Source organism: Papaver somniferum, chromosome 7, assembly GCF_003573695.1.
Source record: "Papaver somniferum cultivar HN1 chromosome 7, ASM357369v1, whole genome shotgun sequence".
Classification (NCBI taxonomy): domain Eukaryota; kingdom Viridiplantae; phylum Streptophyta; class Magnoliopsida; order Ranunculales; family Papaveraceae; genus Papaver; species Papaver somniferum.
In genome coordinates this window covers 25,780,488-25,793,917 of record NC_039364.1, presented here as the reverse complement: position 1 = coordinate 25,793,917, position 13,430 = coordinate 25,780,488, and the positions used below count along the sequence as shown (strand labels likewise).

Here is a 13,430-nt window from a genome sequence, read left to right as displayed (position 1 = left end):
GGCCAAGGCAAACCTCCACAAGCTGTTAAATTTTACTCATGTGGCACATATATTTTATCATTTGTTCTTTGTAGAGGATGTAAAAAGACTTCTTTTTGTTGGCAAGGAAGTCGTATTTTATGCTGTAAGATTTTGTACAAAGGAAAAATGAGAATTATGGTGGCACTGGTAAATTCTTGAAAGAATTTCTCGACAATTTAAATGCATTATGCATACGATCATTGTTTTTTACTCTCTAATGAGGATCACAACAAAAGAAAACTATCTGGTGTCTTTTTTTCACAACTTCTAACAAGCTAGCAGCATGTTCCTCTTAGGAATATGTTGCTTCCTACAGAGATCATTGTAAGTGCTGAAAATCTAAATGAAGGAATGTTGAAATGAAAAACAAATCCCACCATTCAACGTCCGGATCAAAATGCTCCCAAAGATAACAGACGCAAAAGACCAGTGTAATGTGTATTGTTACCAATCAACTCCAATTTCTCTAATTACCTGTTCAAGTTAGACAATTTCAAATGAAAATAGCATCAGACCTGAGAATCGATCAGTAGTTTTTTTAAAATATCACAAATGTGAATAGAAGTATAAATATCAAAGAGTTGAGAAACTCACTATCATGCCAATGCCATCTTTGTACAAATCACGAAGACGATTAGCCACAACATACTAGCATTGACCTTGACTGCAACACAGATTCATGGGGTAAGTATTGTTGTTAAACTAAATATGGACTCTTCATAAGACTAGGATTGTAACTTTACCTAATTTTTTCTCTTTTTGCGAAAACGACGGGCTCTGGCTTGTTGCCATGCTTGCCTCTTTTCTACCTGCTTTACCTTTCGTCTCTTTTGTTGATGTTTCTTTTTGTTAAAATTCTCGATTACTGCTCGAACACGTGTACAGTCTACGCAATACTCGCTGATAGTATCATACTGGATATGATAAACTGTTTCATAAAAAGAACAAAATATATCAGCAGTTCATTCATTAATTAAGAAAATAGACAAAATTCAGATCAATTTTTTTGCCTGTCAGTATACCTGTAAACATCCCTCCTGTCCCAGGATCTTGCAAGTAAGCCTGTTCCATGGCTTCAAAACAAATCATCCTTATCTCCTCCGAAGTAAGACTGTCACTTGCAATTTGATCTGCGTAATATCTGAGAACCTGGTCTGCAAACTTTGCCCCGCTTCCACCAGCAAAAAATGAAGGCTTCCAACGTGTCCTCCCAGTACGTTGATGATGAACAACTTCTAAGACTTCTGTTTCGTTTCCGACAAACACACTTGGAACCAAGTCTCCCTTAAAATACATTAACGAAAACATAAGTTACAGTCATATGAATGTGGTCATAATTTAAAAGGAAACTTAACTTTGGGCAGACGCTCACCTTGTGATGGATGAAAGCCCCATAAATGATTTCACATTTCATCTGATTAGCTTCCCTTAACTCTTCAAGTGTCATTGAGTACTTGTGTAGATTGGGCTTGTTTTTCTTGTTGTTGAGGTAGTTATCGGTGAATTTTGCGCACTGCTCAGGGTTTAACTTCTTATTCCCCCTCATCTAAAAATAAAAACGAAAGTTGACTATCTTTATTGTGAAATACTAATCTGTTATGATTTAGTTTTGCAATCAAATAAAGTAAAAAAGAAATGTTGGCAAATGAAATACTCCAAACCACATGGAAAAGGTTATTGGGAAACGATTCAAAAAGAACAAGGTTATTGCATATGAACTCCTCCATCAAAATTGCAAATGGTAAAGTTGTAAAATTTTGGAAAGATAAATGGTGGGACTCTGCTCCATTTTATCTTTCTCACCAGAGAGCTTTCAAATTGGTAGCAGACAAGGATGCAAAGGTTGCAGAATTCAAGAAAGGGAACAGACAATTCAGTTAAAGAAGCAACCAAACAGTGAGAAAGAAATGGAGTTCACAAATCTTTGAATTCTTTGGGAGTCCCACCAGAATTAGGGGAAGGTGAGGACACTCTAGTATGCTCGAATACAAAATACACAACAAAGGATGCTTATGAACAGTGTATGAAATCAACTGCAGGAGAAAATGCATTTGATTACAAGTATGTGTGGAGGAAGTCTGTTCCAAAGAAGGCTCAATTTTTTGCTTGGTTAGCTTTCCAGAATGCAATCCCTAGAATCGATAATCTACTCAACAGGGGATACAATATGGCAGAGATTCAATGCTGTTTCTGCTCAAATACTCTAGAAGAGGTAGAACATCTATTGATACATTGTTCCCATACTCAACAAATTTGGAATTATTTAGTATCCAAAAGGAACAGCTCTCGGGTTCACAAAACCACCATAAAAGAGCAACTAATGCAATGGACTGGACTATTTTGCCATTTGCAGTGATAGGGGTTCTATGGAACGAGAAAAATCGCAGATAATGGCTAAGCAACATTCTAGAGAAAATGAAACAGTAGTAAATGAATAAAAGAGAATGATCTATCAATGGGGATCCAGTCACCACTGGTTCCAGGGGTACTCTTTGAGAGACATCGTTCTGAATTGGGAGGCTGTACTAGGCTTGGGCAACTAGTCCTAAGTTGTTTTTTTCCTCCATTTTAATAAAATCTAACCATTTATCTTTTCAAGAAAAGAAAAAAAAGAAATACCCTTCTTGTCCGATTTTGGATGATAGGTTTGAACCATGTATTACTACCCGCAACTGCAGCAACCATGTAATTGTTTCCAAGGTAGTATGCCTTCTGTTCTTTCCAACCACATATGTCATCTGTATCATCCCCATCCTCTGAATCATCACCATCCATTTCATGTGCTTCTTCAACATGTACTTCGAGCTCCTCCTCGCCATCATGTCTTCTTGGTGTGTGTCCCAAGCCATCAACGACTACGTAGATACCTCCTTCAATACCACAGTTGATTGTAAATATAGTCGTCCCATATTTTACAATCTCTGGGCACGGATCATGCTGAAAATAAGGCTTTATTATAAAGCATATAAAAAGTTCTAAATACAGGTTTATTTGAGAATCTTCAGCAAACAGAACATAATTGATGCTGAGAACATGCACATGTGCAACTAAAAAAGGTGAATTACGGGAAGGTGCCGGATAAGCACATAAGTTCTTTACCTTACAGACTTTATGTAACTGCCTAATAGTTCTCGGCCTCCCCTTAGGAAAGACCATAGCACGTCGTTGTCTGTAGGTCTGCTGCGTTCGAGCAAGTTCAACCTTGATTTTGAAACAAATAGGTTGTCAGATATGAAAGTCGAACCCATTCATTAAGAAACTAAAATTTCACAGATGTAAAATGACTGCAGTAACTGAAATTTCATCCAAATGGTATAGCAAACAGTAAAATAAGCTGTACAAGATACTTCGGCGTAGTAAAAATATAAGTTAGGAAAGCTTAACAACCTGCGTATAACCAGCATTTTCGCTCAATCCTTTCATTTTGGAAGCAGATGGCAAAGGGCAAGGATCTGCTAATTTTGTAATGCCAGCAGCTATGGGGAAAACACCATCACCAGCAGTACGCCCCTAGAATAGTATACCTTTAGTCAGCTCTCATAATAACAACCAAATACATGCTAAACTTGCAATAGAAGATGTAAAAATTATAAGCCACATGTACGTCCACAGCAGAAGTTTCTACTTATAAGACCCTCCCTCTCTCTCACACAGACAGACACACACCAAAGAAATGCACTAATATGGTTTTCTGACTTTTCTTCTGCAAATTTCCACAAGGTTAGAAACAATAAAGAGAAATTACAGACTAGATACAAAGATAGTTTCAGATGAGACATCTCTAAGACATTTTCAGACGAGACTAGAACTTAATACTATAATCACCAAAACCGACCAGAATATGACGATTAAGTTCAATTGAGAAACTAAATTAGGAGGGTGTAGGATTCTCCCTTTTATCATCATGCTACAAATTACTCATCACTATGAAATCAACCTCAGAATTAAGAGGAAACTAAACAAGTTCATGAATAGGGTTTCAAATCAAATCTCAACAATCATCAGTCAACATTCATCTTTAAGAAAGAAAATCAAGTCGCCGATCAAAAAAAAAACAAACAAAAGCAACTTAATCTTGAAATTTTGAGAACTTAGATCATGAATAGGGTTTCAAATCAAATCTCAACAACCAACACTCACCTTTAAGAAAGAAAATCAAGTTGCCGATCAAAAGAAAAACAAAGAAAAGCAAGTTAATCTTGAAATTTTGAGAACTTAGATCATGAATAGGGTTTCAAATCAAATCTCAACAATCAACATTCACCTTTAAGAAAGAAAATCAAGTTTCCGATCAAAAAAAAAAACAAAGAAAATCAAGTTAATCTAGAAATTTTGAGAACTTCGATTTTGTAAGAATCATGCTTACATCGGTGGCTAGAGCCACTCCAATCCTGCCAAGGTAAGCAACAACAATAGTACAAGCAGATTCAGCATGGAGTTTAAGTTGAGAGAACATCGACTCTACTGAATCCATGGATGGTTATCCTGGAACTTTTTCTGATCGAAATTAGAAGTGAAAATTTTCTTTTTAGGTAGAGAAAGGATGAGAAAACCACAACTATATCTACGTGTTCCGACTTCCGCGCCCCGACCTTCTTATTATTTCATCGAAGTCGGTTCCGTCCCCCAAGATACTCCACGATACAGACATCCACTTGGTTTGCAAATGCACTTGAGCTGGATGATCGAGTCACCTGATGCCATCTGTCCCGGTCGCTGTCGTACATGTACAGGAACAACTTTAATTCAAATTCTTATTTTGTGGACGCGGGAAATAAGTGAAAGTTGAATTTGGGCTTTCTCGTTTGGCCCAACATGATCAAGACGGAAGAGAGCATTTTGGCGGACTGATTTTTCTCAAACAGTCTGCTTTGCGCTACATGAAAATGTGGGTTGCGCTAAAACCTACCAACTCCAGCCAACAATTATGTTAAGAGATGTCTCATCAAAAAAAGCCAAATGCCGATCTTACCGTTGAATCGTTTGTACTGTATTTGTAGCTTTTATCCCGAAATAGGTATATTAGCTTCAAAACTAGTAGTAAAACACCAAGGTAACCAGATTTGGAGTATAAAAATTCCGTTCAAATGTTGGGATCCATTAAAACGACGTATTAAACAAAATTGATACAAAAACCCCAAACTTTTAAAAAATTGATACAAAAATCCCAAACTAAAATTGGTTTCAAATTGTTTTTGCCTATTTTTTTTATCATGAAACCAAAGATTTTAATGATGAAACCAAATTTTGGTGGTACTGTTTCTGGTAAGTGGTGGTGGTGGTTGGTGGTGGTGCTGCTTTTTATGGTGATGGTAGTGCTAGTATTTGTTGGTGGATGTGGTGTTGGTTTCTAGTAGTGGTAGTTAGTGGTGGCAATGATGGTGATGGGTGGTGTTGGTTGGTGGAGATGGTGGTGCTGGTATATATTGATGGTGGATATGGTGGTGGTGGTTGGTGATGGTAGGATGGTGGCATCGATGTTGTTTGTCGTGTTACTGTTGATTAATAATGGTGTTACTGGTTGGTGATGATTGGTGGTGGATAGTGACATATTTGGGGTTTTTGTGTTACTTTTGTTATTTGAGGTTTTTGTGTTACTTTTGTTTTGATGGGTTTTTTGTGGATGGAGGTTGACACTTTTGGGGTTATAACTCACGGTTCGTATTAGCTTTGAATAACATTTACTAAATCCTCAGCAACTCAAACCTTTCCACTGTCGGAAAGTTTTTTAAGCTTTTCTTTAAATTCAAGGAAGTTTGTCGATCGAAGATAACCGAACCATCCTTCTATTTCTTATTAAAATCATGGAAAAAATTAAATAGATTGATAATCGAAGTACTACTTCATTCTGATTTTGTAGCCATTCCGAATAAGGTTGGGAAGAACACCCTATTTCGTGAGTAGATAAAAGGAAAATGAATAAATGGCACAGATACGACATCCTAAGTGATTTCCATCATTTTTTTTTATTTTTATTTTGACTTGAGTAATTTTGTAAAATGAATTTGGTTAATAACAGCCATGGATACTTACAGGTTGTTTATCCATTTAGTGAACAACACTATGGAACATGAAACTCGTATGTTTTTTAAAAGTTATTCCAATGCTTAATTCGACCACTTTTTGATATTATGACCGACCCATTTAAAACAAACATCGAGAGTATTTAGAAGTTGTGCATACCAACTCCCAAGTCGTTGATTCATTTGGAACGCTCAGCAGAAATTGTATTTATTGATTCAGGGAATTAACCGCGATTGTGTTTCGGTCATGATTTGTTCTACAACAAACGAATATATTCGTGTACTAGAAAAGGGATATAAGGTTTCTGTTATGTATTTTATGTGCTTTCAACTTGAAAGTATCAGAATCTGAAGAGACATGATCAATTTGATTCCCTAACTTCCTCACTCGCATGATGGTGACCAATTAAATGCCACTCCCACAATTTGAATTGTTGTATTTTTATGTCAGTTATTTAAGTTGTGAAGTTACCCATTAATAGTAAATTAACAAAATCCAAACATTTGATTTGAGTTACAGAAGCAGGGGATTACAACTGAAGAACTTTGTGCCAAAAATACAAATACCATGGAAGAAATTGTTCCAAATGAGGAAGAAATTTTTTCCATGGAATCAATTGCACAACACTCCAATTCACCCAATGATGTAGAACCTTCACGGCCTAATATCGGTGAATAGAAGTAGTTATCAAGGAACAACAGTCAGATAATATGATGACCAAATGGATGAGGAAGACATTTTGGGAACCACGTTTAGTAGAAGGGGGCAAACAAGTGTCCGAAAAGAAGAAAAACATTGGTAATCAGTTGTTTCCACTTGAAGAGGTCGGTGATGGGATACCCGGGGATAATGGTAAAGTCTTATTTCGATACGAAGACCAAATCGTTGCCAAAATTTGGCATCGTCGGGTAATGGTGAAGTTGTAATTTTGGTAATTTTGTATAGGAATATTACATGTATTGACCAATGTATTTTTACTGTATAAGATCCTGAAAATGAAGCTAGAATTTTGAAGCTCCACAGCCTCTACGAGACAATATCAAGTTGGCAGTTGGACGAGGAATGCAAGGAGGTTCAAGAAATTGTGCTCAACTCGGGATTATATAATGCAGTTAGATCCTCCCATCATGAGGTCGATAAAGTTGCCATCTCCACATTCGTGGAGAGGTTGTATTTCGAGATTGACACATTTCATTTTCCCATTGGAGAAATGAAAATAATTTCAGACGACGTTTTCCATATTTTGGGTACCCATGGTTGGAGACTCGAAAAATCCCTTGAAAGAGTTGGGTTTTTGTTTTGATGGAATGACGCCAAAATGGAGGTTCAGTTCAAGGTTATTTCTAAATTTCCTAAAGAAAACCCTAATGAGGAAGCAATAAGAATAAAGTGATCATATTAAAATTCGTCGGGCTAACAGAACAATTCCTCTATTCCCTAGGAGAAATCAAGTGGACTGCTACGGTGTTCTTAATGTTTATACTTGGTACGAAGACATTCCGAAACAGAACGTGGAACTTGGTGGACGCCAAATACCTCTCGGTATTCGTGGAGAACTGCTTGCATTACCTTTATATTCAATAATTTGAGATAAGCCCTCGAAAAAAAAAATATTTGCAAATGGGCGGTAATATAACTCTTCTCCAAGTAATAATTATTTGATCCCCTTTTATAATTCTAATGTGGTTTTATTTGGATGGTAATCACAATGTTGTATGTAAATATGTGTGGACATAGGTTTGGATATATGCACATTTTTCAGGATTGAGAAAGAAGTTCGTAACTAACGAAACAGATTGGGCTGCAGAGTTCCCGTCGCAATGCGGTACAAAGTAAAAGGTGTGCCCTTGCACCATCAAGCTCGAGGCTTGGCGTGCATTAGGTTGACGTTAGATAACTTGAAGTGGAAAAATTTGACTCTTATGTCGATATGAGAGATGTTTATGAAAAAAAATATTGTAACATTGTTTATTGCGGTGGGTATAAACTGTACAATACAACCAGAATCATCGACAACTTGGTTACCACCAGCAAAAACTGTATGTTAATTTTGATTTTAATGTGAAGAAAAGTAAAAAACCGAAATACATGCATACTGTCTGGTTAAATATAAACCGGAAGTTGGGTCTAAGGAATGGGTTGAGAGGGACCAGACCCCCATAAGTTACATGGATATGCAAGGTTGGCAGAAGGTATCAGAGCAACTTTTGAATACAAGCAAAGATTTGAATCAATCTCGCATTTTCAAGTGACTGCCCGAATAAACCTATCATTCGGGGTAGTGAAATTCAAGACCCAGTCGAGTACAGGAGAATCGTGGTAACATTATGCAACAAAAATATTTTATTTTTCCAATTATAAGTGAATTGTTTTTTATTGTGTTTACTAGGCATAGGTTGCCTAAGACAGTTTGAAAAGGAGCGATAACCAAGTATACCACAAAAAAATCGTTCGACGACCTGTACGGATAACCTAATCCAATTGTAAGTATATATAAATTTAAGATCCTTAAACAATATGTATATAAAATATGTCTAGACAACAAAGTCCGTGAACTTCATTGTGTAGAAGAGTTGTTGGACGATTTCATAAATTAATATCCAAGATCAATCTATTCGTATCCAAATCAAGAGGGTCCAAAGTTTGACAAGTATGAAACTTGCAATCTATCTTTCAAGATACGGATTCAACACGAACGAGTCTCGTTATTGATCACAATTACTGAGGACTTAAAGTCTTAAACTATATATATAAATTGAATATGTACTACTTGTGTTATTCCTATTATAAAGATAAAATAATATAATGCAGAAAAGGAAAAACACAAGAAACCATAAGTTTTCTTAACGAGGAAAAATGCACCAGCAAGAAAACCCTGGGACCTCGTACATTTATGCATACCAAACGGTATTAAGCCGTTACATACACTAGTCTACTATCAGACTTCAGAATGGAATGTAGTTGACGCCGAATTGACCCTCCAAGAAATTCATCTACATTCGTGCTACTTACGTATCTTGGACTTCACAAGGGTCTACGCAATTGATTCCCTTAGATGACGTCATTTACAACCTAAGATTTGCTTCAACCTAAGCGAAGATTTTCGATACCAATCTGCCTCTAACAGATAAGCTTATTTGATTTACTTTTTGATCTTTCAATCTAGTTTTGGAAATCGATTTGCAATAAACAAAGCCTAACAAACCTCACGAATCCGGAACACTTACACTAAGTTAACTGAAAATCCTGGATTACTAACCACCTTTCAAGAACGATCCAAAAAAAAAAATCTAAGAATAAGAGTTTTAGATATCTATCTTGAGGAATCACAAAGTCTGAGATGAAGAGAACTTTGCGATTTCTATCTATCTCGCTCATGATCGGAGATTACGAAAATCTCAACGATCAATAAGAACAATATCTGGATACAAGAACTAACAAGTAAAAGATAGTCTTGACCTGACTTCACAAATCCCTAAGTAAAGTTTTTAAGTTATAACCTAATAATGTTTCTATGAAGAAATCTAGGTTATAGAGGACGACTCTAGTTTGAAACTAGGACACATAAGTGTCAAAGATTGAGATATTATGTTACAAGAGACTTTGTATTTATAGAATTCCAAGTCCATAGGTAGCTTTAAATTCAAACTAATATAACTTGAGACTCAAGCAAGCACTTTCTCAGTTTAGATGAACTCTTATTAGTAATTCATGGAAGCATGTGATAAGTCTGCCTTGGAATCAAACCAAAGAATATACACTATGGTCTAGGGTTCTGGAACTGTATACAATAGTTCGTGTTGGAAAATATCCTCGTATGAGCTTTCAAGCATAATTCGTGTTTATTAACACCTAAGTATTAAACCATGATTCACGAACACAAAATGATTTAGTGATTAAAGTTTTCTTAGACGTGTTATGATAGTTATATAAAAGCCAAACATATTTGTGAATATAGTTTATGAGCATCTGCTTAGTTCGATAATGGGTAGGAATGTGTATGGGTACACATACCCGTGGACCAGTCCTTGAACTCACGTTGTTAGAGTACGCATACTGGATATCTACAATTAAGGTTAATGTTTGTTCCCGTGGATTTCGTAACAAAACAATTATATCAACAAAATTTGGCACCAATATAATTATAATCAACCGAAGTAATTAGTTAGTCTTTTTTTTTAACTAAGTTTGTTGCATAGCGAAACAATTGGAATTACTAAGTTTATTGTACACCAAATTATTGAGTGTGTTGTACACAAAGCAATTATAATCAAATTAGAGTTGTTGCACAAATAATACCAACAATTACTTCTTAGAGTAATTGTCGGTTAAATTCAGTGTTGCTTGATAAAATTTAAGTTCCTTTTTCATGTTTTTTTTTCTATTGCATTGATTGATAGATTTGAGACGAAGAAGAGAGGGTAAACTATCTGTTTCGCACAAGAAGATTAAATACCAGCTAGTTAGGATTGGGCTTCGTTTATGAGGTTAAGAAAAAAGCAGAAGTTATTGTGTTGAAAATTAAAATGGACATGTATAGATAACATGTTATGAGGCATTTTATCTGGCTAAAAAAGGCCATGGAAAAAACATGTTCATGTGCGCTCGTATATGTCGCCCTGTCTCCGGACCGACTTTGCTCAAGCTACTCGATAATGAATTTGAAATTTAAAAAAAAATGTCATTTTTTGAGTCTAACCAATTTAATTAATCAAAAAATAAAAATAAAATGAGCGATACTGTTTGTAGATAATTACCTTTTGATGCTTGTTAGTGAAAACACGGGGTACCAAGATACACCACCAATTTTTGTTAGGAAACCTGTATCGAGTAAACTCAATTATAATTCCGAGAGTTACAACTTAATTAATCTCAACCAGGAATTATAAGAAGAGCTTATATTTCTTTCTTTCACAATCAGAATGCAAACGGAGGCAAGTCCGTGAGCCCGATTATTCCGTGAGAGTACTTGGACAATCCCAAAGATCAATATCCAAGATCAATCAAGTCGTATCCAACAATTTCGATGGACTTATCTACTTTGGTTGATTTACATACAACCTATGATATTTCAATTATAAAAATAAACAATACAATAAGAAATTTTGTTAACGAGAAACCGCAAATGCAAAAAAACTAGTCCAGATTTGAACACCAAACTGTATTAAGACGCTTCAGACATTAGTCTACTATCAAAACTTCAGACTGGAATATAGTTGAGACCGATCATACAGTCACAGCAATTCAGTTACAGTCGCGCTCCTTACGCCTCTTAAATCTCGCAAGACTCCACGCAATTGATTCCTTTAGCTGACGTCCTTTACAGCCTAAGAGTTGCTTCAACTCAATTGAAGACTTTAAACCAATCTCCCTCCCACATATAAGTCTAATGTGATTTCCATTCTGATCAAAGATCAAGGTGAGATAGGAAATCGATTCCAATATACAAAGTCTAGGAAGCTCAAAATCCGGTCTTATAACTCCTGAAGAGCAGCCTACATTATTATTCACCTCACAAGTATATACTTGTGGAATCACAAAGTCTAAGACGAAGAAACTTTGTGATTTATATTTATCTTTCCTGTTGGATCTAAAGGCTCAACAATCAAAGCAAGATCATGATACACGAACTATCAATATAAAGATAGTTGGACTTGGCTTCATGAATCCCTAGGTGAAGTCTTTTTAGTTGGTAAACTTAAAAAGGTTTAAAGAAGAGGACGACTCTAGTTTACAACTTGGACACACAAGAATAGTAACATGGATTCAAGAATCCAAGTTGTTTGAGGTTCTCCTTATATGGACTTTCAAGATCAAGGTTTCTTTAAATTTAAGCTAAGTTAGCTTTGGAATCAAGAAATCAATAATCACCTCTAGATGAAAAACTTGACTTGAGATTAACATAATAGAATATACACTCTGGTTAGGATGAACCGTAAGAAAACCGTGTACAATGACTTGTTCATGAAAGGTTAGTCGAAACTAGCCAGTCGAACGATAAGCTTAACCATTTTCACATAACACTTTAAAACTTTAATCATGTATCACACATATGATCAAACATGTCTTGGATAATGTTTTTTTAGAGAGTTGTTCAAATGTCGATTATCTCATATAAATAATTTGATGCATCTGAAAATATTCGACAGGGTAAGTATGTGTACTATATTCCTATTCGTGACTATCTTTTTCATGGTACATGTACAGGGTTTGTATACATTTAAGACAAAAACGGGTTTAGGAATCCATAGATCTTTTTCGGTTTGCATACTGGTTATGTGTACCTTTCTGGTTTAGAAACCAACAGATCTTTTCCGGTTTACATACTAGGTATGCGTACCTTTTTGGTTCACGAGTAAACAAACTTTTTATGGTTTGGATACCAGGTATGCGTACCAAAAAGTCGCTGCCGAACTATAGATACGATGGTACGTGTACTGGTACATGTACTGCGACTCCGGGCTTATAACGGTTTTCCCAGTATGTGAACTGGTATGCAAAATAGTATCCCAGACTCCTACTCACTTGGATTTACTACCCAAGGGAATCCCTAAGTAGTTGATACGAAAGTTAACTCTATGGCAGCCAAAGAGTTCTTCACAATTGTCAACATGCTGAGTATCCCCAACACCAACAATTACACTCTTTTGAAATTAACCCTTAAACCCAAAATCAACTCGAAAGCCAGAAAAACACTCTTCAAATTAGAAATCTTCTTCACCCTATCATCAAGAAATACTATAAGATTATCTACAAATTGCAGATGAGTAATAACATCCCTTTTCAGATGGTTTGAAACCTGACAATAATTTTAGAGATACAACCTTCTTAATCATTACCGAGAGAAGCTCAGCAATGATAATGACTATAAAAGACGATAAGGGACCACCCTGTCTGATTCCTTTCTCGCTCATAAACAACACATAATATTTACTAATAATGTCCATATAAAATCTAACAGTAGACACACACCAATTAATATTCATAATATTGTTGATGGTGGATTTTAGTTAAGGGCTAAAATTTTAAAACCAAAAATAATATGCCGACATCCTGCAAAGGATAAAGCCATTTGACAAACGATGAGCGCAGAAAACCTCTCGCTTTATTTACTTGAAGCAATTCAATAAATACATAAAATTCACCCAGAATGGTGCATGTAGCAACAATCCCAAATATTATGTGAATTTTTTAGCATTATTAATTAATGCATGATTAGCCTAGTATTTCGTATGTTGTTCATCGCCGAACTCTCATGTTTGGCATGACATGACGACTGAGTGTTCACTCTCAGCAGAGTAGCATGAATCTCCAAGTGCCAAATTCGAGACATGCATGAAATACCCGTACAGGCTACATCACTCTCTAACAAAGAGAATCTCACA

At 35.8% G+C, this 13,430-nt stretch overlaps 1 protein-coding gene across 1 annotated transcript; it reads right to left on the bottom strand.

Annotated features, from left to right (window-relative positions):
- Positions 1 to 215: 215 nt before the first annotated feature.
- LOC113292987 lies at positions 216 to 4,568 on the bottom strand. The gene is made up of 9 exons (XM_026541778.1): positions 4,388 to 4,568; positions 3,409 to 3,531; positions 3,121 to 3,222; positions 2,641 to 2,958; positions 1,394 to 1,567; positions 1,044 to 1,305; positions 765 to 949; positions 616 to 685; positions 216 to 495 (listed from the first exon to the last, which is right to left on the bottom strand). Exons 1-7 carry the CDS (start codon positions 4,493 to 4,495, stop codon positions 765 to 767), a joined length of 1,272 nt encoding a protein of 423 aa, XP_026397563.1. The 5' UTR covers positions 4,496 to 4,568; the 3' UTR covers positions 216 to 495; positions 616 to 685.
- Positions 4,569 to 13,430: the final 8,862 nt, after the last annotated feature.

Coding starts and splice junctions, on each gene's coding strand:
- LOC113292987 (XM_026541778.1), bottom strand. CDS start 4,495: ATGGATTCAGTAGAGTCGATGTTCTCTCAACTTAAACTCCATGCTGAA. Junction 3,532..4,387: donor GAGTGGCTCTAGCCACCGAT/GTAAGCATGATT, acceptor ATACTATTCTAG/GGGCGTACTGCTGGTGATGG. Junction 1,568..2,640: donor TCCAAAATCGGACAAGAAGG/GTATTTCTTTTT, acceptor TTTTATTTTTAG/ATGAGGGGGAATAAGAAGTT.